This window comes from Anopheles arabiensis, chromosome 3 (assembly GCF_016920715.1).
Source record: "Anopheles arabiensis isolate DONGOLA chromosome 3, AaraD3, whole genome shotgun sequence".
Classification (NCBI taxonomy): Eukaryota; Metazoa; Arthropoda; class Insecta; order Diptera; family Culicidae; genus Anopheles; species Anopheles arabiensis.
This window is the reverse complement of record NC_053518.1, coordinates 52179237-52206771: the sequence shown is the minus strand read 5'-3', so window position 1 is coordinate 52206771 and position 27535 is coordinate 52179237. Positions and strand designations below refer to the sequence as shown.

The following is a 27535-nucleotide window of genomic DNA, read 5'->3' as shown; positions in this document are numbered from 1 at the left end:
AGCAGCATTTGTACTGCTTACTTGTCGTATGCCGCTGTGATACCGAGCGAGACGCATAGACAACGCGTCAAAAGGACATGTGTAGCCGTGAGGAAATTTTTCTGTGTCTCTTTTGCCTTGTCCTTGCCTTTAGATCCTGATGAGTGAGCTCTGTCCCTCTAATGTAAATGGTAAAGATAGAATCGTATGCCATCGGCTCTGCAATCGGGCGTGGGCAGGCCCGTGGACGCCGTCTGTTCGCACGCGTTGAATCAAAAAGTTGAATGATTTCGAAGAGAACCCGTTACAGCCGTGAAAGTTTCGGTTGAAATCTTTATTCGCCTTCCAAGGCGACTAAGGCCTTAAATGCCTTCTGAATGCCTTCAAAGCCGTTTAATGCTGGTAGGGTAACCAATCCAAAAAAACAAAAAAAAAAATAAGAAAAATTTGGGATGCAGCAGCCACGACGCAGGGAGTTTCACTAAATTCCGTGCTTTTGAAAGGTCCCAATCTACTAAGCTCGCTGATAGCAGTGCTTTATAATTAAAGCAAATATCAGAAAATAGGTCTTTGCATTGACAGGTAACATACGTAAGAGAGATGTTCCACAGACTACTAATCCGACCAGCTGATCAACAATATCAGAGATTTCTGTGGAGAGAAAAAGCGACAGAAGATGTGAAAGTGTATGTAATCAGTGTTGTTAATATAATTATTGTGTCTCTCAGTACGAATAATAAAGATTGCCTTACGTTGACCTACAAGGGGGTTTGCAGAATTTCAAATTAGTAGCGGCTAGTAGTAGCGGGTCTCCTCAAACATTCACACGAAAACAAGGAAAGAAAGAAAAAAAACCGAACGACTCGGTGGACCATAAGATCCGTGTCTTATTACTCCGATCGTTACCGCCCATTGGATTGGAAGATGAAAACAAAACCAATGAATCTCAACACCATGTCCGACACGTAGCAAATGGGCCGTGTACCGTAAGGGGAACCGGGATGAATTTACGCGAACAGAACACGGATGGAGAACGGGGAGACGGACACGTGTCCTTCGCCTCCGGTGTTTTTGGGCTGGTTGTAGATCGATTTACGATGAAAAAGAGACCGGAAGCCTCCACGTTTAAGCCTAGCGATGGTGGGATGTAGCAGACTTGTTTATGCACGCGTGTATTTGCCCCAGATGTGCAGCATGAAGACGGAGGCGATGAAGAGCAGCGACATGACGAGCACTGGGACTGGGCCAACCTTGATGCCGGGGGAGTCATCGGGTTAGAAGCGCCACATGCCACCGGATCCGCTGCCCGTGTTACGATTCCGCGCGGCGGTCGCGGTCGTGGTGGTTTTGCGCTGCTTCAACGTGCTGGAACCTCCGGCCGCTGCCCGCGGGGCGGACGTCGGCTTCGACGGTGATCGGCTACCGCTGCCGACGGAAGTGGAACTCGCTGGAGCAGGCATTGTAAACTTTGACTGATGCGGACTACAAACAACGGGACAGTGAAACGAAAGCCAGTTTGAAATGTACGGAGCACGATGCACGATTCGATCGCAACTACGGACGAGGTACGGGCGCGGATCAACCTGCGCGTGCTGGAAAGGTGAATTTAGCTGTGAAAACGCGAAAGTGCCAACCGGACAATCCCACCAACAACAATGCAAAGTCGACATTTTTTTATGATATGCGCAGTAAGCGGCGACAATCATTTGTGCAATAACACTCTATGCTTTTGCGATGACATGATTGCAAAAAATGTAGAATGAATGTCATTTGACATTTTTCATGTAAGAGAACTTGCAGCACCCACGGATCGGAGTCGCTTATGTTTTCTCGCACCTACTGATCTTTCGGGTCGACCCGAACTCGTTGCACCCGCGGGTCGGATTTGATTCCGACTCCGACCTAGCGCACCAGCTGCACCCACGGGTCGGAATTGATTTCGGCTGGCTCGCACCCGACTCCGGGTCGGGTCGTGAAATGAATCGTATGACCCAACACTACTTCAAACCAAACCAGTCAGGGAGAGACACCGACTCAAGAACACTTTGCTAAGGCGGAGAGAACATTATGTACATGGGCCCAACGTGAATACTATGAAGAGTCAAGTAGTATATACGAATTAGCCCCATTTTTGGACGAACAAGAAATAATGAGGATGGGAGGTAGAATAGGAGCGTCACCATGTATATCATACAAAGACAGGGACCAAGTACCCTATAATTCTACCATAACAATCCAGAATCACATTTCTATTGGTAGATAAATTCCATTCCTAAATCAATAGAAGATTCCGACATGGTAACCGTGAGACCGTAGTGAATGATTTAAGGCAACAATATTATGTCCCTAAGCTGCGTGCACTGATAACACGCGTTACTCGCGAATGCATTTTCTGCCGGGTAAAACATGCCAAATGAAGTAACCCGCCCATGGCCCCATTACTTGTCAGGTACCCTCAATGTTCGCCTGTCTCGGTTCGCGTCCTGCATCAAACTTGCTTTATCATGTCGCCCCTTTATAACGATGGTCCATCGTCCCGGCTCTCTGTTCCATTTTGTAATCCTATCCGGATTGATTATCGCCACAGTTGTTTTGATCAATGACCAAATGATCAAAACAAATCAAAACAATGAAAACACGACAATAAATCAACCAAAAATGTATTAAAAATCGTTAATTTCATCTTTTTTTAGTTTGTTTATATTCAGTAATACTTCCCTAGTGGCCATGGTGATCATATATGATAGCCATAAAAAATGAAAACAAAAAGTGCTTGGCCCCCAGAGAAACATGAACTGAGATAAACTGAGTGTTAACTGATAATCACTCCAGTCGAAACACATCCAGTTAGTGGTCACCTATTGATTGTAATTGTACGGATAAGTAAAATAAAGAGTAAACAGAAAAATGTAAACCATTGACGATGGAATGATAACCGATTATAATAGTTTTGTAATGTAGCAATAAAAACAGCACGTAGCAAAGTACAACTAAATGATGCATCATTTGTATTTATTGACCATAATGACCTATTTCAATGCGGAAAAAGTAAGGTAATGTTTAGGCTAGTGTTCAGATCTAACAACCTTTGTTTTAGCCTCTGCTACGTAAGGTACACTACCAGGCTTCGAATTTTGGCGTTTGTTTTCTTCCTTCCTTTTATTCTTAAGCTTGGCAATGCGAATTTTAGCCTGTTGATTGTAAACCATTTTCGGTACTTGACGATGCTGGGCGATACGTCTCACAGATGGATGAGCTGCATATTTTTCCTTTAGCACAGTATTGTAGTTAAATGCATTCTTTTCACGCATTTGTAATGATCCCAGTTTTTCGGCTGCATTTGCCTTCCATACACGAATATTCATCTCATCGGATCCGGAGAATATGTATTTATTATCCATACTCCAGTTGACGCACGTGACGTGTTGCATGCGTTTTGTGTGGTATATTTCTCTACTATTAGCCTTAGCTGCGTCAAATATACGAATGGTTTTATCATAGCTTCCGGAAACAAACTCTCTTCCAGTAGGAGCATAATCGACCGATGTAACTGGACCTACGTGACCATGGTGTATTTTTAACGGGTTTGTCAACCGCCTAATATCGTACGTGTAAAGATTATAGTCTTCGTTAGCTACAGTGAAATAAAATGCTTGCATTGGATTCCACGAAAGCTGATTAGAACGTAGAGTCATCACTATTTTGCGGATGGGTTTTGTTTCACGTTGATCATATAATATTATCCCTCGATCCGAACCACATGCCGCAAGAAGTGTTGTTTCGATTGGATTGTACTTAATGTCTTGCAGCAAATCTACACCCCATTTTAGTTCCTTCAAAGGTTCGTTACGACTTTCGTCCCAGATATGGCAAGTTTCTCCACTCGTTGCAAAGTTAGGCCCCTCGTAGCTATGCGATAGCGATGCTAGAACTGTTTTAGTTATTATCATGTTCGCTGGCTTAACAATATCAACTCCTGTTCCGTTGGTATTGAAATTCCATGTCATAATTTTCTTATCGTCGCCAATCGTAATTAGGCTGGATTCGTCGGAGCTGAATGCAATTCCTCGACAATATCCGACATGGGCATTAATACTCATCATACATGATTTATCAGCCACATACCACAGCTTGACATCGCCGTCGTAAGCACCACTTGCAATAAGAGATATTTTAGCGAAGTTCTTGGATATGACTGCAACGCCATCACAATGACCATCAAGATTACCGACGAAAGGCTTCGCAAATACTCTTTCCAGTTTGGTAGCATTCAAAGCACGCACGTACTCCCTTGTGCTTTGAAATGGGTGTACTTCTCTATCATAATTACGGAAAGATTTGTGAATATCTTGTTTAGTCTCACGGACATATCGGTCAGGATTCCTTGTAATAACTTTAACTTTCATATTCGATAACGTGGGGAACTGGGATGTAGTTCGATTCACAAATAAAAACAATTAAAAGTCTAACCATCCTCGTGCTCGATAAATGTCACAATTATCAGGCCGCGCTCTAGCAATTGCCGAATAAGATCTAAGGCTGCGCTTTGGCACCAATCCAAGGTGGATTAAAAATATCAGGTGGTGGATAAGGGCCTATGGGGAGTCGCCATAGTTGAGGGACTTTACGTCATTTTAGAACCGTTACCATTGGTTTACGCACACAAAGCTTAGCAAATATAACAGATTTCTTTGTTATTATGTGCATTTTTGTGTGTCTATTGATTTTATCGAAAAAATTAGAAATATTAACAAAAGATTTGATGATTTGTTTACGCACGAAATTTAAAATCATGTGAGTATGAGTTCTAATCTCACGTAAATTGTCCATGTGGCTCGTAGATAATAAGAAATCAATGTAAAAATTGAAAAAAATAATGATTTCTTAATTTTAATCAACGAAAATGTCGAAAACAAAATGAATTATAGAATAAATTCACGGAATAAAACAAAATAACACACTTTAATCCATGTTCTAATGTTTAATAAGAACTCGCAAAGTCCTAAATATATTTTTAAAGAATATTTAATAAAAAAAAATGGGGTAGATAAATTTAATAAACAAATTTAATATATGTACACAAAGTTTGAATCCTGGGGACCTTACGTCAAGTGACGAATTGTCAAAATGCTCTAGAGTCCACCACCTGATATTTTTAAATCCACCTTGTTCTAGTAGCAAATTAACACGACATCCGACACGAACAAACGCATATAATCATATGGAGGTGCACTGTCAGACACAAACATCAAGTCGAACATATCAGTTGATTCTGTCTGGGATGTACGATCGGGACGGACTGGTGGTACAGTCGTCAACTCGAAAGACTCAACCAAAGTGGGTAGAAAGGAGGTGTCGTCATGTAGAACAATTGGGCATCGGGGCTTTAGAAAAAAGCACAAAACCATGATCGACGGCAGTTGTCAAATGCGACGAATGTTGCTGGTATTTGGATATGATATATGAATTGTTTTCGTTTAATAAACATTTTTTTAGCATTAAAAATTCGTATTTTGCATCCACACTTCATAAATCGACATTTTACACGTTATAATGTAGCTGCTGCCTGTAAACAAATATCGACGGCTGTTGTCAAACCGAATCTCAAAATGGCAACATGCCAAACGCTAAGAAGACACCTCCTCTATATTCCACCTTGGACTCAACAACATGCCCGCCATGAGTTCAAGCCCCGAATAGACTGTGCCCCCATACATAGTACAGACTATCCTGCTACGGTAACAAAGAGTTACTGAAAGCCAAGCCCACTTCACCAGTGGGTACAGGCAGGCCTTGGCCGGCTGCGGTTGTTGTGCTAAAACGAAGAAGATGTTCGATACCCACCGAAACGCTACAATATTTAAAATAGCTACAATAATATTTGCAATGCTTCACAATCAATTATAACATCAAATATATAGGTTTGAAACGTATTAAACTATTGTGTGTACACAATGAATGTGTTTGCAATGTATGTGTTTTGGCATGGACGTTTGTTTGCATTTTTCAATATTAAATTAGATTGATTTATGTTATTATTGATGTGAATAACTAGTAAATGATTTGTTGAATCTTCCCCTGCCAATGGATATTCATTTGAACTATGAAAATGCTTCATCTTCGAGATGAAAAGAAAGGCGTATTGCAGTGCATCATGACAGGTCTATAAGACATCAAACAGCTGACAGAGCACCTATCGAACAGAGCAAGGATAATGTATTTAGAAGGTTGATTTTTATCGCTTTTGCTGGGCGACAGTGTGGGGGACATCTGTCACTCTCTGCATACAAATTTCATCACCCCGCACCAGCCCTCCCCGATTTTTATAACGGAGCCCCCGGAAGAGAAATGTCAAGTCGAGAAATGTCATTTTGCTCTGAACAACTTCACCTTGTCATTTATAACACCTTGGAACAGAGTCGTAATTGTTTGTCTTGTTCGATTGGTTCCAGAGCGCTTGTGATGTTCGATACCTACCTATGCTTTGAGTACCTTGACTGTCAACCGTTTCAACCGTTCAAATAGACATAGAGCGAAAAACGTCGCGCGCGACGACGTCTCGCGCGGCAAAAGTACGCCTGTTTTAACCGCCGTGGATGAGCAAATTAATAGATTATCATGTATTAATATTGCTTATTTTTACATGATAATTAGAAAAGCAACAATTTTTGAACAAACATAAAAAAGAATAGCAATCGCTAATAAAGATAAAACTCATTGATAATTCATGAGTATAAATAAATAATAATATCACTATTACCCAAGCGCCACAGATTAAGCTTAAACGACTGGAAAATTGAATATCCATAGAAAAAAAATGAAAGCTCCACAGCTTCATTGATTTGATCAATAGATGGCGTATTACAACTCATCATTATATTGCTATCCTTTTCTTGCAATGTGTTTCGACAAGTTTCATCTAATCATGACCTATGTAGCCTTCTAACTTTCCGAGCAAAAATCTATATGAATGGTCGTGTGGTCAGATACGTGAGTATCAACACCAACGACCATTACTCAAATCTCACATGCTTCAGTGCTGGTGGTTTCCATTGGAGTTTAGTATTTAAACAATCGTATCGCCGTTCTAGTTCTAGCGATGCATAACTTCAATGCGAAACCATACAACAGTACAGAGGAAATGAGAAAGCTTTCCTCCAAGCAAGGAAGCTCAACTGGTTGGGTATCCCAAAAACAGATGGCGCCACCAGCTTTTTTGCTATTTTTAGAATGCATGGGTCGTTTGCCGTCTGCTAAACGAAGTCTTTCTATATTCCGTTTAGGTAGAGAACTTGAGTCGTTTAGAAGCCGTTTAGTGGTCGTTTAGTGGATTTGTGGCACTTGGGTAGGCTATCATTTTAAACAGCAATCAGAGTTGTAACATCTTCAAGTATTATAATTAATTAAAATCTTATACATAAGGAAGGGTTACTTATAAAAAATGATCATTTATTTATTTTCCCAGCTATTGATAAAGCAGGATAATGAAATACATACAAGTATTTATTAACTTCATTAACCTAACTTTAAAAAAGAGGCCTCGCACCTAATGTAATCCCGACAGACAACCCGACAAACAAAGAGAGCGAAATTTACAGGCGAGGGGCATGTAGAAACAGGGGGAAGGGGTTCGGTCGATTTTGTATTGGCCGCCATAGTCGAGTGGAAGCGATTTTTTTCCGGATTGAGAGTGAGCGCGCGCAGCGCCCTCTCGCATGCCTTCAAATTACACGAGGCGCTCTCGCGATACAAAACAGCTGATCAGCTGATACCCCTCCCTCCCGTTTTTTTTCCTCTCGCGCTGCGCTGGATGCGCGGATCAGCTGTTCTTGCTCTCTCGCGTTTCTTTCGGTTTGCGCTGCGCTGTTGCCGAACTTGCGCGCTGCGCTGAACACCCCCTCCCGCGCGTTCTTTTCGGTTTGCGCTGCGCTGTTGCCGCACTTTGCGCGTAGCGCTGGACACCCCCTTCCCCTCGTTTCTTTCGTTGCGCGTTGTGCGCTGTGCGCTTTCGTTCACTTTGATTTGCAGCGTAATAAAATCGCATGCATCGAAATAAAACTTAAACACATCAAACTCGTTTGATATTTTAACACTTTATTGAAACTTAAGGCACAGTTCCACACATCGCTAACCACAATCTTGCCACAAAACCACACATATTTTTTATTATAAATAATTAAAAAAAATTGTCACTTCAAGCACCCGATTTACTGCCTGTATGTTGTGTATGTTGAATACTGTAAAAAAAGCATTGAAATAAAGCAGCATAATTTACATATTCATGTTGAATTATGAAAGATTAACGCTGCTTTATTTCAATGCGCACAACACTTCAACACTTGAAAATACGACCGAGGCCGTAATAATGTGAATTGAAATAAATAACACTTCAACACTTCACTTCAAATTACATCGAGCGCCCGGGACTTAGGCTTAAACGCGCGCGGCCTCACGCTGCGAAGGCTTGAACTGTACTGACGATTTTGTGTGGTAGCAAGAAAGGGAACGCACGAGGAACACTCGCTGCACTAGTGAGACACCGACACCAGCAAGCCGCTGCGAGAAAACCAAACTGAGCGCGCAGGCTGAAAGTGAACGCACACATTCACACATGTGTGATTGTGTGAGTGCGAAAACTGTGTAGAAAGCAAAAACGCTCTCACCGCCGCGTAATTCCGCGTATTTCCAACCGTCTCCCCCTGCTTCTACATGCCACTCGCCTGAAAGACGCACACTTTTACATTCTCATTGCTTGTAGGGATGTTTATTCAACATAGCCGAAAACATAGATTCAATAGGTAATAATTAAATTTCATATATACAATTTATATACAGATATTTTTAATATTTTATACTTTCTAATCATAGGAAATGTTACTCCAATTGAAAGTTTTTGGGATGTTTATGAACTTCCTTCTTTCAGACTATTTTTCATAAATCATAATGCAACAATGAAAAATATTAAACTTGTGATTTACTTGTTATTTAAAAATTAAATCTCGTAGAACTCGATTCATCTTAAAACAATTAATTTTTTTTTTCATCGCAATTTAAAATATTTTTTATTCAAATAATGTACACTGGTCAGTCGCCTGGATGACAAAAATGTAGTAAAAATGCGCTGAGGGCTGAGCCTTACTTTTACCCCACATTTATGTGTGCCGTCGAACACTGAACGGAACGTTCGAACGCGTTCGGTGTAGTCAGTTTCTTCCAAAAGTCCTGGTCGTTCTTTTTGTTAAGAACCTCGTTCGTTCGTGCACTTTACCGAACTGTTCGAACGGTACGATTCTCGTTCATTTTACACATGCCTAGTATAAATCAATGAAATTATTTCAATGCAAACAAGTAACGTCCAAATCACTAAAACCGGTATTTGTTTATTTATTTTCCATGACATGAAGAGTCTGACAAACTATAATTTGGTAGTACTACATCATTAATCTTTTTACATAAATGCTATATCGAAGCAATATTTTTTATAGAGTCCTAAAATATAGCGACTGTTACTCTTGCCTATGCTTTAGGTTTGCTTTTTATTTGATGCGGCATGCAAGGAATAATTGCTGTCTTGTAACTTCCTCATACGCTTACAATAACTTTGAGCAAATGTATTTACAATCGATGTTAAGAAGTAACATATCATGGCGAAAACGAAATACTCGAACAAACTAGCCAATAAATTACCATCTGAAGAGTTAATCGATTGCTTGTGACTATTTCGGTGGAGACGCTGCTTCTGGGTTTCAAAGAATCCTTTAAAAGGCTTTTGCAACCGTACACCAACCATTGGAATGAGTGCAAGAATGTCGATGAACTTGTCAACCAAGCTTTCGTTAAAGGATATGATAACGAAAATTTTCTGTATATGCATTTTAATCACCGCTTTACCGATAAGCGTAGCACCGAAAAACTTCCAGAAAGGAACCAGAAAGTGACCACATGTTATTCCAGCCAGATCAAATAATGGATTCGGGATCTATATTGACAAATTAAAAGATTTCATAAAATAAAATGCATAAGATTTCGGAATATTTCTATACTCACACTAGCACACAGAAGAATACCAAAAAATCCTACACGTTCAACAATATCCTCCATCATCAGTTTACCTTTATCGAACAAATTCAATTTTTCACCTTTTTCTTTGCGCTTTTGAAGTTTTTCAAGTTCTTGTAAATTCTCTAATTCTTCAGTATTATTACCCGAGAGCCTAGCGGCCTTAGCCATAAAGTAGGGTGGAAGTTCTCCCAATGCAGTTCCGGCTCCCCACAGAAAAGCTTCATAACGAACCTTTGTCATAATAGACCATAACGATGGTACAATAAGTTCTGCAGTACCGTTCTCATCAGGGCAAAGTATTCTGAAAAAAAAAACCAGACATAAAATAAATTTAATGATCTTATTTGGAATACCTTCTTCTTGTTTTGCACAACAACCGTTGTTGATTTGTTTATGCCAGTACCACAAATGGACTTGATTAGCAGAGACTTATTGATTACATGACAAAACAGTTTTGAGTACAGAACAGTACTTATAATATTCTTACCAGATGTATTTTCTTTATTCTATCTCATTCGCTTTGCACGCTGCATTGTATCTGCTTGTATTGTGTATGTATGGGATATCTGCGCATGTCAGTGTTCGATATGAATCATTAGTTTTCAACAATTCGTAATAATTTTGACTTTTTTCAACACATTTGAAGAGACAACTAGATATAGCAACGAGTCTTCATCGTTACTTAAGATGTCAAAATTGGGGACGTGAAAATTAAAAAAAAATGTATAGGAACGAAACTAGATTATTTTCCAAACGAGATGGTACTCGTTCCAGTATGACAGTATGTTCGGATGAAAAAATATAGAACGAGTTTAGAGTTGTGAGAGAGGTAGGGTGGAGGGGGGTGTTCCGATACACTAACACAAGGATCGTAGCCTACGGTACGGTACCAATCGCTCATAGCCAAAGGTCTCTCATGTGATCCAATGTGGAGGGGAGGGGGGGGGGTCTCCGCTTAACACTTTGACCGCCGGCCTGACGTCACAGTTTTTGAGTGAGCACGTAGCGCATGGCAAGAGAGCGATCAGAGCGACAGTTTCTCGTGCCATTGTTATCACTCTTTTGTTTCATTGCGATAAGCGGCGTAGCACATGTCGTTCTCGTTCCCTCTTTCCTACCTCATTCGGTTTCAAGAGAATCACAGAGCGCCAGATGCAAAGCTGAACGGTGAGCAAAACCGTCATGCGAATTTATATGACACGGCGCTTAAAGTGTTAATACCTATCGTTGCGATCGCTAGCAAACCATTTCAACCCGATCTGGGATGCAACCAGATATATAGAGATAATTTCACGCCGTGAAGCGTGAAAAATAACCAAAATTAACTTGGCTGAAACATTTCACGTCTAATTGTATGTACCCAGCTGTCGTCTTGTATGGTTCGATGAAAAACCAAATATTTGCCGTGGAACATATTACTTTTGTATGGACCTGTCATCGAATGTCATTGAATTTGGCTTCACGCTTCAAGCCGCGACGCAATTTGGCGGGATGTCTGGTTGCACGGCACCGTTCCGACCGCACCTACCTACAGTACTGTTCCTACTGTATCAACCGTTTCGAAAGAACATACTGGGTTAAACATTTTAACTTAATTCGGATCATTCTGTTTAAAGAATTGATCGAACCTGTTAAGTTCGCTCCGATGTGTATCACTAGTTCTAGATGCCACTGAGAGCTGTCCGTAGTGGGCAACCGCTTGCGTATTACATTAAGTCCCGGGTGCTCGGTATTTTAATTTTGTGAAGTGTTGGGGGTAAATTTTTTTTTTTTATGAAGTGTTGGGCGCATTGAAGAAAAGTTGCGCGAATCTTTCATTGTGAATTATGAACAAGCAATTCATGCTGCTCTTTTAATCATTAATTTTTTACAGTATTCATAAAAACGGGGCTCATGGTAACTCAGCGACTGCCTGAAGAAGTACGACGATCATTCGAATTTAAATAAACTAAAATTATGCAACCCCATATTACAATTTTCACCACAAATTCACAACAGTCCTTGATTTGAGCAAAACAAGGCGTTTGGTGAATTTGCCGCCTTATGCGACCGGAGGTCTGCGAAAAAAGGCCGTACATGGCTTGTAACAGTATTCGCTCTCTTCGCTATGTATTGGTATTTGTGTATGTATTATTTACAGCTGTTCTTCGTGCGTTGTAGTTTTCGATCTCAGGGCGGTTCTTCATTAACGTCGATTTTTTTTAGCTTCGCTTCGATATGATCTTGTTTCTTACCATCAAGGTCTACGCAAACTATGTGGCCGTGCGAGGCCTGTGGTCGAAAGGATTAATTGAGTTCGCTCGCTCTCCGTATGAGTTGACTATAAAATCAATCAAGCGCAACATAAAATCAATAATTTAAGTACTTTTCAACACCAATCTTAGGAAAGTGAGAGTGTAAAATGGTTTTAAACATTTTTTCTACCTATTGGCATTAATTAAAACATTTACCAACCCGTATTCGCGTTGCCGAAAATAGGAGCACTGCCTTCCGAAAATAGGAACAAAACAGTGTTTGCATTTTCACGAATGTTTCAAAAAAATACACTTAAATCGGCAAATAAAAAATATCACAACATAATATGTTAGTTTATCGTTCAAAATAACGCCACTTTCCTGAAAAGCAATAAAATTGTCAGTGTACAAGCAGTTTTTGTGAAACTAATGTACTAACCTGCCCAACACTGGTACAATTACACTATCAGTTGGATGTGAAATAATGGGGTGAATAACAATGGGCCTGATCGCCAACGAAAGTCGATAAAATTTATCCAATCGGTTAATATGCTCGAATCCACCAGTGGAATTTATTTTCCACTGGTGGATAATTTTCTCCACTGGTGGAAAACTCTTTCCGATTCAAGTAGCCATTACTTTGGCTCATCTGTCAATCACACTTTTGTTTACGTCTCGAGGTGTTGTTTTGCGGAATGAATTAAATACAGTCAACTCTCTCTTATTTGAGAGGCGATGGGACTGTCAAATAAGAGGGGTTTTCAAATTACAGAGGTTGAAAGTGAATGAAAGGTCCATAAAAACAAGAAAGAGACAGAATATTTAGTATGCAGCCTTAACTGTTGCTATAGGAAACTGTGAACAGAATCGCCAATTTGAGCATACATCTTTCAATAACCATGGCAACACCATACACAAGTAAGAGGGATACAGATTTGAGAGGTTATCCATATTAGAGGGACAAAAATGTACTGGAAATCAAGGGACTGTGAAAAATGTTAAAATAAGAGAGATTTCTCAAATTGAAGAGGTGTCAAATAAGAGAGGGTTCACTGTAGTATATTTGGATTATTTACGGACTATCTAGTGAATAATCTACACCAAAAGTGGCCTTAGACAGTACCGACTGTAGGCCTATTTTTTGTGTTCTATTATATTATAATATTTATTCCTAATTAAGTGTATTACGTGTTTACGCGGGAGAATAGTGAGCTGTTGCTAAGAACGCATCGCGGACCCGAAGGCCCCCTAATCTCCCCTAATCTCCTCTAATCTCTCTCTCGACCTCTCCCTACGTTCCCTCTTTTCCGATCGGTACCGAGGTATCGATCTCCATCGGTACCAAGACGGTGGGCACTCGTGCTCGTCAGCCGACAAGAGATCGCTCGCGCGGAGAGCGCACCTGAGTGCCCCGCTTTGTAATGCATCCAACACTATTCAAACAATCCGGGTAAAGTGTAAAACGGGTGGTAGCCTGAGCAAGTTTAGATGAAAAAAAAATCGTATGAACTGGAGGACGAGGTTTGAATCCTTTCAGAAACCTTCACATCATCTGGCCACTTAAATTTAAACCTATACCTATGTAATGTTATGTAATGAGGCTGAGGGGCTACGGGGGGGGGGGGGGGGGCGTGGATGGAAAGCCCAGCATATATGGTGTATACAGTAGTCTCATCGCAGGCCTCCGTCAACGATAGAGGCTCCATGGGCGAAGGGACTCAAACACTATAAGGGGTTATATATGAGGGATCCTGACCAACCCCCCTCCCCCCAGCAACACACCAGACAAAACATTGAAGTGTGCTTGATCAAAAGCCAAATGAAGAAACTGACCCACACCCCTCGTTCAACACCTACAGACCCCACTCCTTTTACCGCTTAGGGCCTTAAGGTCAACACCCTAAATCCGCAACTGTCCTTAAGAACACTTTACGGACTGGGTCGTCCGTTTCCATGCGTGATTCCACACATACGGGGCCAAGATGATATCGTCAGATTTGATAAACATAAAATAACTACGTTAAAATGTTAATCTATGCGATTCAGTAGAAATGCGCTATTCAAGTATACATATTGGTTTAAATGAATGAACAAAAAAGAATCATTGGGTGATGCGTTTGTCACGAGGCGTAGAACTTAGCGATGTGTGAGTCAATCCGAACATTCCCGGGCCGTAGCCCATAAGCGACCGAAAGATTTTGGGGATAGTCCGGAAGGTACAAGTAGGCAACACCCTCGATAGGTGCAAGAAAACTCCAACAATTCTGATCGGAGCTCACCGCTCCAACGGGTAAGATAGCTACTTTCTTGATAGCTTATACTTTCTTGTACCTAGTGATCCTATGCGTCTTCTCAATCTCATTGCATTCACGTGTCGATTCTAATATGCCGTCACCCACCTCCGTGTCAAGTCATGATATGGAAATTCTAGCCTCGGAAATTTGATGCTAACGATCTCCTGATTATGTTAACTGAACGCACCGTCATATGGTTGGACAAAAAAGAAGGATTAGCAGAAAATTATTTTATATGTTGGTTTCTCATTTTTTACCTTTAACTATAAAGACTAGAAATCTATTACAAACCTAAAATTATGTGTTTATTCTTTATGAAAAACAGATAAATTTATATTTCCTAAACAAGAAATTTTTTGCTGAATGGAGTGATAAAACTTTTCCAATAACTCAAACAGCGATAAAAAATCCTGTTTTGTTCGCTGTTAAACATAGTTTTTCATATTATTTAGTTTTCCACTGTTATATCAACTGGTATCCAGCAGTGGATATGACTATCCGACTGAAATGATTTTTTTGTATGACTGCATATCCCACTGCTCGACATTTTAACCACGTTGTAATGGCGGCAAACTCCATTTCACTCCACTGCCATGCCGATCGGATACCGAAACTTGTGATTGAGAAAACGCAATTAGATCACATTGGAGTTTTACTAACCGGGTGATCAACTTATCGACTCCGTTTCGTCAGGCCCAATTTATGATGGCGTCGAGTTCATTTTGTATTGATTTCATTTGCTTTTGATGAATAACAAATACTAATGTATTTAAAAAAAATCGGGGTTTAAGCTAAAATTCTTATTTGAATAATTTTAACGAGCCCGTTATTTCGTAATTCACTTACACTGCCAAAGAGACATTTGTTCTAAATTTTTAACCATGATCTGCTCGAACGGATCACAAGATACCAAAAATTGTGCGTGATAAAACGTGTTGAAAGCATCAAAATTCGTTTATGCAGTTCAATGCTCTTCTTTTATTGGATGATGATGGCGTCAAAAACGTGATAAAACGTGTTGAAAGCATCAAAATTCGTTTATGCATTTCAATGATCTTCTTTTATTGGATGATGATGGCGTCAAATTCGTTTTAGATTCATCTGCTTTAATGTTTGAGGAAAAAAGAAGGCAAATTTCGCGCGGCGTTATTTTGTGTACATTCGGTGAGTGTTGGTATAAAATGACGATCAGTGATAAGGATTGGAAACGTTATTTATCAAAGCATAGAGCAGAAAAAATTAATAAAATCCACATCACAGTGGATTTTAAAGGGCATCTTCCAAAAATACCTTAAACTACTGATGTTTAAGGGAAAATTAAGGCGGCAGTTTCAGGAAAATAGCTCGAAATCCCGATTTTCGAGCTAGAAAATGTCACCCGAACAACAAAATCGGGCATTTTTTGAGCTCGGTTTCTAGCTCGCTTTCCGCCGAAACCGATCGAGAAAGCGAGCAGAAACGTCTGAAGAACCGATCAAAGCTCTTGATCGATTGAAGCGTTTACGGTCGTTCGAGAGAGCGTGTTGTATGTGTTTGTCTCTTTCTGACAAAAAAGCTCCAGCACGCGACAGTAGCCGGCATCGCGAATAAATGAACTTTTTTTAACAGTCGTTTAAAGATCATTTTGGTTTAACCGAGTTCATTTGCTGTTCATTCCTGTTAAAATAAACGATCGTTAAAACAGTTAACGACTGCTCGATATCGCATATAGACAAACACGGGGAAAAAATCGAGCAGTATAATTAAACGACTGTTAATTTGAATCGCATACGCCCTTAACAGTCGTTTGTTTAGTCGTTAAAATTAACAAATGAATTAGATGCGATCGCGATGCCAAATTCTAGCAATTTTTAACGACTCTGGTTAATTTTTAACGACTGTTAATTTTAAACCAATTCTTTCGCGATGCCAGCTAGTGTTGGCGCAAAAATGATAATGGTCGAAAGTTCACACCCACGATCTCTTTTTCTCCTCTCTCCCCATCCTTTTACCAAGCTTTATCATTATTAGTTCTTGCTCTTTAGCTACATTGAGCGAGAGGTTGAGGTTGAATTTTTACCTTAAATTCTCTAAATAGAACTATCTTGGGACTATCCCAAAATATTCGCCAAATTAACACCCCGTGCTCTTCGAGCTTGTTACGTGCATGTAGAAATAGACGAGGCAACCGTGAAATCCATGATCTTTGTATTAGTGCAAAAAAGAGCTATGCATCGACCTGTATAATACATGGACTTTGGACGTGGCAGTCAACACGTTAAGGGAGATTACTCGAATTCTCGATCATCCGTACTCTAAAATGTCAATTAGGTGAAAAATGGGTGTCAATAATTTGAAAAATACGTACTCATTAGGATACGGCGGTTCAGGGAAGTTGAGAGAACTGCACTCATATGCTGCTAGGGTTACGCTGGCAATATGTGGTCCTAGATACAACAAAAATGTATGCAATCCGGTTCCAAGTCCCACAGAGGATAAAATACCCAAACCTAACCAATAAATTACGAATATTCCTTTATGTTTCAAGTATTGTACAATAATTTGGTGTTGACCTGGTGTATAAATAGCCACAGCAGTGCTACATATTACAATTAATAGGGCGGTTAGCTGTGCTCGTCGATGAAGTAACCTGCAAAAAAGATAAATATTTTAATAATATTTTAATAATATGTTATTGTTCTAATTATCAATTAACCAAGCATCATTTGGATTGTTGCATATTTATTATTACTGCAATACGCTAACACAGCAACATATCAACATAACAAGAACAATCAAAATATCAAAAAAAACTTATTTTGAAAATGCCTTACCTACTTAGGTTAGTTTGCAATAGATATATTACTTCAAGGCTTGCATATTTTAGTGTTTTCATTGGTGATGCCCACAGCACTAGCGATTTGATTTCTTTGGCAAATTTCTTATTATCATTTTTCTGCGATACTGCATTGTTGTTATTATTACCATTTCGATTTGAGTTTTTGTTACTATTTGAACTACCGGCGCTCATTTTCATGGAGATGTCCGCTCTGTACTCCAAACGATGGTACTGTATGTATAGAGATGAAGATAAAATCGAAGAAAACATGTAATTGGACCTGCAATGTCATTCCTGTTATAAAAATGAAATATCATTCGATAACGCAAAAAGGTGATTTAGGATGAAGCAGAGCATAGTCATAACATAGAGCAAGTATATCAAACTAGCGGCCCGCATGCGGCCAGCGAGAATATTTTGAGAATTGCATAAAAAAAAGCAAAAAACTAAAAGCACTGCAAACCAAAAATCTATTATTTGTATTTGTCGAAGTGTAACAATAGTTTTGTCGGTATATTTATCGAAACTATCATGAATGTACCCATAACATCTCATAAACTTATGTACAGAATAATCGAGATCCTTAAGAAACATTGGTACCTATTGCCAACGACGTTCGATAAATATATCCAGTCGATAAATATATCGACCAATATAATAACAAATATGGCGGATTGGTATCGTGAAGCGGCAAATTTGTCGATCGATAAAACGGTGGAAGCAACTGTCATGGCTGCCATAGCAATAGTGGGTAAAAAGTCGAGCAGTCATTAAAAAGTAGATAATTTGTATCGCGAATGACAAAAATTGACTATAACGATCAATATAATTATCAACTGCTTCGAAGCAGTTAATAAACAGTGCAGAGTACACATTCTACGTGTGTCAGACAGTGATTTGGAGTAATACATCTTGAATTGGAATATGTAATGTATACAAAACAATTTATTAGGATATTTCGTATGAGTTTATTATAAATATTAGAAAAAATCGTCCCTTATACAAAAAATAAGTAAAAAATAAAAATAAACTGGATAATTAATTTAATTAATTCAAAACAACTTATTAGGAAAATGTGTTAAGATGATAATTCATTACTTCTACTTGGTATAACGCCCTATGTGGACATATTGGCCAATACAGGCTCTCGAGACTTATTAAGTACCACGCAGCCGGAAAGTCAGTCCTTGTTACGGAGGACGATCCATTTTAGATTTGAAAGGGTATGTTGTTAAGTCATGCGTGTTTCACGCAACTGCGATACCTATATTCAGAGCTTAATAATTTTATGTAAGACGAAATCTTTTTCTTTGATCATTTCATCGTTAATTAAACGGCATTTCCCTGGTCAGTCGTCAATCTACACGATATAAAAATATGCCCGTCATGAGTTCAAATCTAAAATGGACCGTTTGAAGAGAAGCGTGTAGCAACATCGTGCAGCAACCGTAGTAAGGATTGAATATCCGGCTGTGTGGCACTGAATAAATTTCGAAATACTATGAAGGCAGTCATGCTCCCGCAGGATGTTAGGTCAAATAGAAGAAGAAGTACATATTCTTCTTCTTCTTATTTGACACAGCAATCGTTGTCAGTCAAGACCTGTCTGTACCACTAGTGGGCTTGGTTTTCAGTAACTTATTTATTATCAACACAGGATAGTTAATCCTACATATGGGGGCACGGCTTATTCGGGGCTTGAACCCATGGCGGACATGTTATTAAGTCGTACGAGTTAAAGATAATGCCACGAGACAGGTCCTGATTTTTTTTATCGTAGCCATTGCATTAAGATCATCCTGGACTGCTACCTAGCGGTGAAGTTAAAACCACAAGCGTTTGAATGACTTCATCATCATCGAATTAAGCCCAGAAAGGTTTAACACCAAGCTCGGAATCGTCCGGAACCGAAACCATCTGGAGCCGTCCGTAATCACCTAGAACCATCTGGAGCTATCCGGAACCATCCGCAGGCGTCCTGATCGAGCCGTCCGGAGCAGTTAGTCGGTAGCCGGAATTGTCGGACGCCAGCTCTGGCTGCAGGCTAGTGGCTCCGGACAGTTCAAGACGGCTCAGAACGGCCGCATACGGCTCTGACTATTCAAACAAATCAGCTTCCACGACACCTGATGTTGACTAGCAACTCCGGGTGGCTCCAGTTGGCTTCGTACGAAAATATGGGTTTGATGAATCTGGATTGAAACATGCAAATTTCAAGCTGTGAACGTACGCATGTCACTGAGATCTAGAACAATACAGAACGTCCACGAAAGTTGTAACATTTAACATTTATAAACACAATATAAACGAAAAACACATGTTTAAGTCGCTTTTTGGTGCTAACTGGTGTGCGCATTCGTAAACAAACCCAAGTAAACAAAGCCAATTTGACAGATGGCGAAACTGCTCGATCGGTTTTTATATTTGTCGATATAATTTTATCGACCGGTAAGTGAAATGCGTACGCGATACCAATTCGAGTAGATAAATTAATTGGTCGATATAGCCAAACCGGTGGTTAATTTTTATCGACTGGTTGGCGATAGGTCCCATTGAATCAAATGCAAACTCAGTTGTATTATGTTTCGATTTAATTCTGAATATTAGCATAATTTTGTGCACACTCGATTGCACATTCTATATGGAAAAATTGATTTGCGTTGACTGTTTAGAAATGAAAAAGGAATGAAAATAGCTTGATACACATTTGCAAGGAATGGAATAACTTGCAAACATCGCAAAAACTAATGATGGATTGTCGGAATCGCAGCCACGGCTCAAAACATTTCCTATCTTTGCTAATCCGACCCCGATTCCGGCCTAATGTAACCAACAGTTCCGTTCAGCGCCCTCCGCTGCCTATAGAGCCGTTTAGAGCCATTTGGATCCGTTGGAGTCATCGGTTGTCGCACGGAGTGGCTAGTCTGCAGTCAGAAATGGATCCACGTAATGTGACAATCTCAATGCCCCCGTCTGCCGAGTAAAGGATTCATTCGGCTCCGAATTGCTCCGAACGGATTTGCACGGCTCCGACATTAGAATGTTACATTTTTGATGTTCGATTGGAACCACTTTTAATCATGCCACCATAAAATGTTAATATCCAATATTTATGACTCATTGAAAACGATTGTAGCTAGGTTGGAATTATTTGTACTCCACATTCTACAAGACGAATTAATGTACTTTCCAACCTCCCCAATAATCAAAACGAAAATGAAATGATTACGCTTAAAACTAAGAGATTTAGATTAAGGATTAAAATAATCGAAATGCCAAAGCCCTGCCATACATAGCATATTAATAGATTAGCTCACACAGTCCATACCTCAATTTGCGAATCATTCAAGACACTTCAAGAGTCAAAAAAAGATTTGCCGATCTTTATGGGATCACACACTACGAATCTTCGTCATATAAAATTGTCGTAATTTAATAAAAATATTCGTAAAATACGGGTTCTTGTTACAAGAAATGAATGTACCACCAGAACACTTGGATCTTGGAAATTAAAGAAAAATAATGTTTAAACACGTTTTATTATAATTTTTCTCCTGATCTGTCGAAAATTTGCAGGCAACCATATTTACCAACAGAACTGCCATGTGAGAACGTGACTAATGAAAAATATCCTATTTTAATAATAAGGATAAAAGAAATTGCATGTGATTTGAAAAGTACATTAAACATTTTTTTTAATAAAAAAAACAATGAAAAATAATATCACAAAATTGTTAATAAGAAACGATTCCAGATTTGAAGCGAGGAATACAAAAAAATAATTTGTTTAACAATAATGATTTTAAACAGTTTTTTATATAAATTTTGGGTTTTTTTCTCAACTTTGCGGTCAAACTTAAGCAACACGGCCTTTTTAGACCGTTCCTCCTGAATAAAAATTTGATTTTATGATTTAATTCCGCTCTCACAAGTTCATGAGCGACAGAGAGCGTGGAAAAGCATGATAGGGTAAGTGTACCAATAGTGGTTCAATTTGTAGTGTTACAGATGTGTTTTAATGGATTTAAAGTGTCAGGAAGGACAATTTCTGAATATTTTAATGCAAAGCAATTGGAATATGTTTTATCTTCGCAATCACAACCAATTTTACCATGAAACACATTAAATTTACGAAAAAAAAATTGTGACTGATTCTTGTACCTATAATGGTGGTATGGTTCCTATAGTCGTCGTATTGTGTTCCTATAGTGGTGGTAAACAAAGATACCTCCAAAACAGTGTATAATATCAATGAAACTTAGTTTCAAAGCTGTTTTCGTATGAATAGCAAGGATTGCTGCCATAATAATGATATCTTGCGTAAATTGATCGTAAAAAATGTATACATTTGATTGATGAAACTATTGACCAAAGTACAGTATAAAACCTGTCGTCAACCCACCCCCGGAACAGAAAGCTTGATTTGAGTTCGATTTTTTATTCAACGAAATAAGCGAATTTGGGCCTTTTTTGGTAAATTACCTACATAAAACTCATTTCTGTTGCTTATTTTTAGTGAAAATAGTACATGTCTAAAATAGGGTCAAAAATAATCTACAATGTCATGTTTTTTATTGATTTTATAACTATAGCCACTATAGGAACATGCCTGTTTTGTGTACCTATAATGGCACTATGATAAAACACTTAAAAATGCATAAATATATAAATATAAATAAATTGACCAATCATGTAGTACATAGCAACTGCATGTATGATACACGCTGTCGCACCGTTGCAAAAACGTGCTTTTTTAGTGCTACTAATGAGCACGTTTTTGAGAACGTTTTGAGCCCGTTTTTCCATATAAAATTTGTTAAATGTCGCGCGATAATGTCGATTGGGTAGTGGCAACCCCAACTAAAAAGACCCAAACAGTGAGATTACACTGTATATCAGCGGGAAAGCAAGCGCGTTTGCAGGCGCGTTGAATTTGACGGTTCAATCCGTTCAACCGTTACACCCATTAGGCTGCGGCGTACTCGCTTCGTCTGTTTTGGCAAATATATGCACACTTTTAAGCCATGCAATTAAAGGGTTTTCAATGGAATAAACTACAGTCCATTCGCTTATAACAATTTTATAACTCATTCGCTTATAATAATAACAATTTTAATACACGCTTTAATACGCTGTATATCACTTTATCACACGTTAGCTTATGTAAGCTACACTGTGCTATTTAATAACGAAATTGTAATTTTCTATTGCACATCTCTCAAACTCATGACGGTTTGATTCGATTTTATAAAACACATTAGCCAAGGCGCAAAATTAAATTTTACACATATTACACCTTCAGCGTGTTTATCTTTCGCTTCCTGATTATGTCTCATTGATTATACTATAATAACTACGTTACTATACTACAATAGCTACAACAAACAGTGCATACGACCCAGTCTTAATTAAAAAAACTTTCACAAATTTGGATCGTGAAAGTGAAACGTGCAACTGCAAAACCACCATGACGAAAATGAAATGAAAACCAATAAAGAACGCTTGTCAGTAAAATTTAATTAAATAACTTAGTCAAATTATGATAATTGTATCCAGTAAAGATTCGTGGTGTGTGTGAACGCAAACATATTGGCGAAACTTTTTTTTGACACTTATTTCTGGTGGAAGGGGAAAGATGCGCGAAGAAAGATATGGCTTGTGAGAACGTACCTATTCTCCATTTTGTTTAATTGTCATATTCGTCAACCTGCTAGAATTCGATGAACAATTCTGATTTGTTTTCCAATTAGCTTAATGTTTGTACGTTCTTTCTGAGTAAAAAAAAACAAAAAAAAATACTTTGTGTTTTTATACCATATTTATAATGGGATTTTTTTTTGAAAATTTAAGTGTTTTTATCTTTTACTTCTGCTATCTCTCTACATAATTTTTTGTTTGTTTTCTTCAATCTCTCTTTTAAAAATATCTTTGGCACCCATGAAACTAATTCTATTATATATTGTCATGTTTGATATTCTGCTCTTATTTGCTAATTCATCTGCAGTTTCGTTCCGATGAAATTCCAACGTGGGATGGTATCCACACAATTTTGAATACGTGGATATGTGTTAGTCTATATATATATATATCCCCTATCCCCTATCTCTACGACGGTTTGACGAGCTGAAAAACGTATTTAGATTGATGAAAATCATGAAAAAACTTATTTTATTTTATTAAAATTATTTATCGTATAACATGTGTTGGTTTCCATAAAAAAAATCTACACAATACTTATTTATTGTAATAGTCGTTATTGTTTCCCCGAACACATGAACACATATCTTTCGATGCCACATTTTGACCGATGTCCGCGTGAGTTTTCAAAAACACATGGAATAAATAGATCAGCCATTCCTTTATTTAAATCATTTCACTCTTTTATTTACTTTTGTTGAAAAATGTTGCTACTTAACTAAATAAACTAAATGTATTCAACCGACCCGTCAATTTCACGGATTCCGTAGAGATAGGATGTCACGTATGTATCTGAGGCCGCAAATACACGACGCGCGTTTCCGCGGGCGCGTTCAAACGCGTATAACAGTTCCGCAGAGATATCCTGCATGAGCATCTCTGCGTTTCCGCGGTAGCGTGTTCGAATGACATTTCATTTCTATGGCTAGATTGTTATACGCGTTTCCGCGGGGGCGGAAACGCGCGTCGTGTATTTGCGGCCTGAAAAACTATTGAAGTTAAGTAATACTTATGCTACAAACTCACAGTATGTTATGTTAGATAGTGACGAAACGTAGTTTAAGTATTTCACTTCATAGTTCAAATTTCGCCAAATTGATGGGTTCGTAACCTAGTGTTAGTGCTTTCATCCTTGACAATTTTTGAACCTCTAGTATTGTAATTTTCCATTTTCTCTATGGTGCTCTTATAGTTTCGTTGTTCTTTTTTTATTGTGTTCCTATTTGAAGTGTGAGATTTTTGAATATCATGGGTTTTGATGTGCAACCATTTGTTTCGCTCTCATATAGTTTTTTTTAATATAGTATAGTCCGCTTCATATATTTTTTCTTCATACATTATGTAATTTTTATATTTTTTGAATGTATAGTACAGTGGAACCTTTCATAATAAGTGCCCATTATAAAGAATTTTTCGCATAACGAGCAAATCTAAATACTCTACGAATAAAATCTCGCATGACGAGCAATTTCATTTTTGTTCCCGATATGTAAGAAATCGTGATCATTTCGATTGCTCCAATACTAAGATTTAAGCATCGTTCGTTTTTTTCGGCTCGTCTCACGAATTATTCATCGTATCCCATAGATTTTTGGTTCGTTCCCATAATTTTCAGGTACCTTCCAATCGGATATCAATACAATTGAACCAAAAAATTCTGGAAAACGGCCAAAACATCGTGGGAACGCACAAAAAAAAATGGGATTAAACCAAAAATTAATGGGAATCAACCAATACATCGTGCGAAACCCTGTAATACGACCCAGCCATATAACCTTTCATGGGGTTTTTATTCATAACGAATGCTCATTATCTGTTTCATTGACCCACCTTACACGCATACTTTAGCCAAAGAAGTACTCATTTTGCGGTAGAAACTAGTAATTTAAAAAAAAATTAACACTCGGTCAATCTGCTGTCTGGTCATCACAAGTTATCGCAAAACCGATCAAAGACTAGCATGTGAAAAACTAATCGGAGCAAAAATGTCTCCAGTATTTATTGTACTAAGCTATGGCTATGCCTTGTACACACTCAAGGTTTCTATAAATACAAACTTCTTAACTATGAATAACTATTAACTACTTAACTATGATGAGCGCAATCAATTCAATTAAGTTCATTCGCGAACAATGACGAGTCCGTTTGAACGGGCTCTATCGATTGAATTGTATAGGTATCATTTCCCCACCAACAGAACACAGATCGAATGAGCCAGTTCGAACGAGTTCGATGAATTCAGTTGTGTTGGTACGATTTACACACCAACAGAACACAGACCAAAAACAGATGGACCAGTTCGAACGCGTTCGACGAATTCAGTCGTATAGACACGATTTCCACACCAACAGCACACGTTGACAGTTGGAGGCTGAAATCATGTAAATAATCCATACAAAACCACACAAAAAACTAGCCTGCGATTTTCAGTCTAGAAAATTTTAGCCTAAAAGCTAGAATTAGATTCGAGTACCTGCTCGAAAACACGGTGTTGTTTACATTTATCCCAAGGTGCATTAAAGAGATCAGGTGGTGGAATCTGGAATCAAAGTGTATGTAGTCCAGGTGGTCTCATAGCATTTTTTCATAACCAATTTTGAATATCACTTTTTGACAGAACGAGTGAAAACTTTTGCTCCAACGAGCTTTCTGGAGGCTTGACGAATACTCAAAGCACTCTTACAATGTTCTTTCAGAAGCAGAAGCGATAAAAATCAGCCTTCTAAATTCATACACCTTGGGATAAGCCCACCTGTATATTATACTCAATTAGATAGCTGCTCGATAACTGCTATACAATGCAAACAGCTGACAGGCTGAAATTTCAGCCTACGAATTTCAAACGGAAAGGGCCCCACTGCTGGAAAAATTCAAACGCGTTCGATGAATTGAGTTGTATGGGTGCGATTTCAACACCAACAGAGTACGTTTCGATCTCAGATCTCGATCTCGCCGTGGGCGCGTGCACTCTACGTACAGATTACTCTTTTCAGAACAGGTGGGGGAGCTGAGTTTTTCGGCACTCATCGACAGGTGGAGTAAGTGAGGTAATGTCTTCAGTTGAATTGCTATATTTATTTCCTTCTTATTTGACCAATTAGATGGTCTCTTCGACTTTGACCGTAGAAGTGGGCAGGACGTGGATTTTAGTGTGTAGTGTGCCTCCCTTATGTGTTTCACAAGTGTGAGGTGTATTGATAGGTGTGTTCTTGTGTGTATTCTTGATCTACTTGCTTATCAAGGCGAGAATTTAGATACTAAGAACTGATCAATACATCACTGTTTCCACTTGGAGGTGTTCCGTATGGTTGTGATTGATATAATCCCTGCATCCCTGCATCCCTTCATATAATATACCTGCACTTTTCTTAACCTGAAACCAAATATTTCATTGTTCATACAAATTGCATACAATAATACAATTGCTCTTACTTCAAACGGTATCTCTGCAACTAATGCATGCATGAAATGTGTTTAATGGTGTGGTTCTTGTACATCCTGTTATTTTCGCGAGGGCTTGGTTTATGTTGGTGTCATTTTTTTGTTTTTTTTTTTTATATTATTTATATATGAAGTTCTAAAACTGTTTCTAATCATGACTCGAAAGAAGCTCTGGATTCATATTATTCCTTTTGCTGCATAAATTAGTATTATGGTAAGTCTATTAGTGGCTATATTTTTATGTACTCTATATGTTTGTTAAATCTTGGTTGGTTATCTATAATAGTCCCAAGATATTTACATGAGTTTGCTTTTTTTCTTTTGCAGAGTTTCAGAGTATTATTGAGGTTTATGCTATTGGTTTCTTTTCCAATTTTTTTTGTTATTTGTTATTTATTTATTAAAATTCAACGAACCGCAAGTGGCCCACTTGAACCGAATGTCATATATTTAGTTTTTACAATAGTTAAAAGAAGGTTTAGAGATTATGTTTAGTTTGTGAAAGTATTAAAAGCTGGTTGTCGGTTATTTTGGAGTTCTTGTTTATTTCTTCAATTACCTATGTTCACGATATCGTCTGCATATTGGACAACATTAATATTTTATATTTTTTATTGTTAAAAACCATTTGAAATGGTGGTAAATTTGTTAAATTCAGTCAGAATCACATCAAATAATTAATTTGGTGACTAAAATCACCCCCTACTTGCAAAATTACACGAAGTTTCTTGATATTTTAACTGGAAATTACGAGATTCGACTTACGCCGAAATTCGAGATACGTGGTATTTTTGCGGGCGTTTTTGGTCCCCATTAACGGTGTTCCTCGGGGACCGCCTGTACTCTTTTACAGGCATTTTCGAGATCAACAAATATTGCTCCAATAGATGTTTTGCTTCGTTTATTTTAAAATACTCGGTTGGTAAGATAGTTTACACACTGATTTATTGTGCTTTTTTAAATCCAAAAGAATTATCTGGAAGTCTGAAGTTCATTTAAAAGTGTTTGTT

At 38.4% G+C, this 27535-nt stretch overlaps 2 protein-coding genes and 1 pseudogene across 4 annotated transcripts in view; all 3 read right to left on the bottom strand.

Moving 5' to 3' along the window:
- Positions 1-674: 674 nt before the first annotated feature.
- On the bottom strand, positions 675-1648 carry LOC120901514 (annotated as a pseudogene).
- Positions 1649-2960: 1312 nt separating this feature from the next.
- Positions 2961-4476, bottom strand: LOC120903422 (DDB1- and CUL4-associated factor 13). Its single transcript, XM_040312845.1, has one exon. The coding sequence runs from the start codon at positions 4383-4385 to the stop codon at positions 3045-3047; it is 1341 nt and encodes a 446-aa protein (XP_040168779.1). The 5' UTR covers positions 4386-4476; the 3' UTR covers positions 2961-3044.
- A 4852-nt stretch (positions 4477-9328) lies between these two features.
- Positions 9329-27535, bottom strand: part of LOC120900881 (vacuole membrane protein 1) — a 39920-nt gene continuing 21713 nt past the window's right edge. For 2 of the 3 annotated variants that reach the window (XM_040308452.1, XM_040308453.1), the window contains 4 exons: positions 17383-17618; positions 16917-17198; positions 10027-10342; positions 9329-9958 (listed from right to left, as the gene is read on the bottom strand). In XM_040308452.1, the coding sequence (XP_040164386.1) occupies positions 9503-9958; positions 10027-10342; positions 16917-17198; positions 17383-17618 (1290 nt within the window). In that variant the 3' untranslated portion in view covers positions 9329-9502. Of the gene's footprint in view, positions 9959-10026; positions 10343-16916; positions 17199-17382; positions 17619-27535 lie in introns of those variants that run through there. The other variant, XM_040308454.1, reaches the window with a different exon arrangement.

What these genes read in the sequence shown, in the direction of transcription:
- LOC120903422 (XM_040312845.1), bottom strand. Translation starts at nt 4,385, where the DNA reads ATGAAAGTTAAAGTTATTACAAGGAATCCTGACCGATATGTCCGTGAG.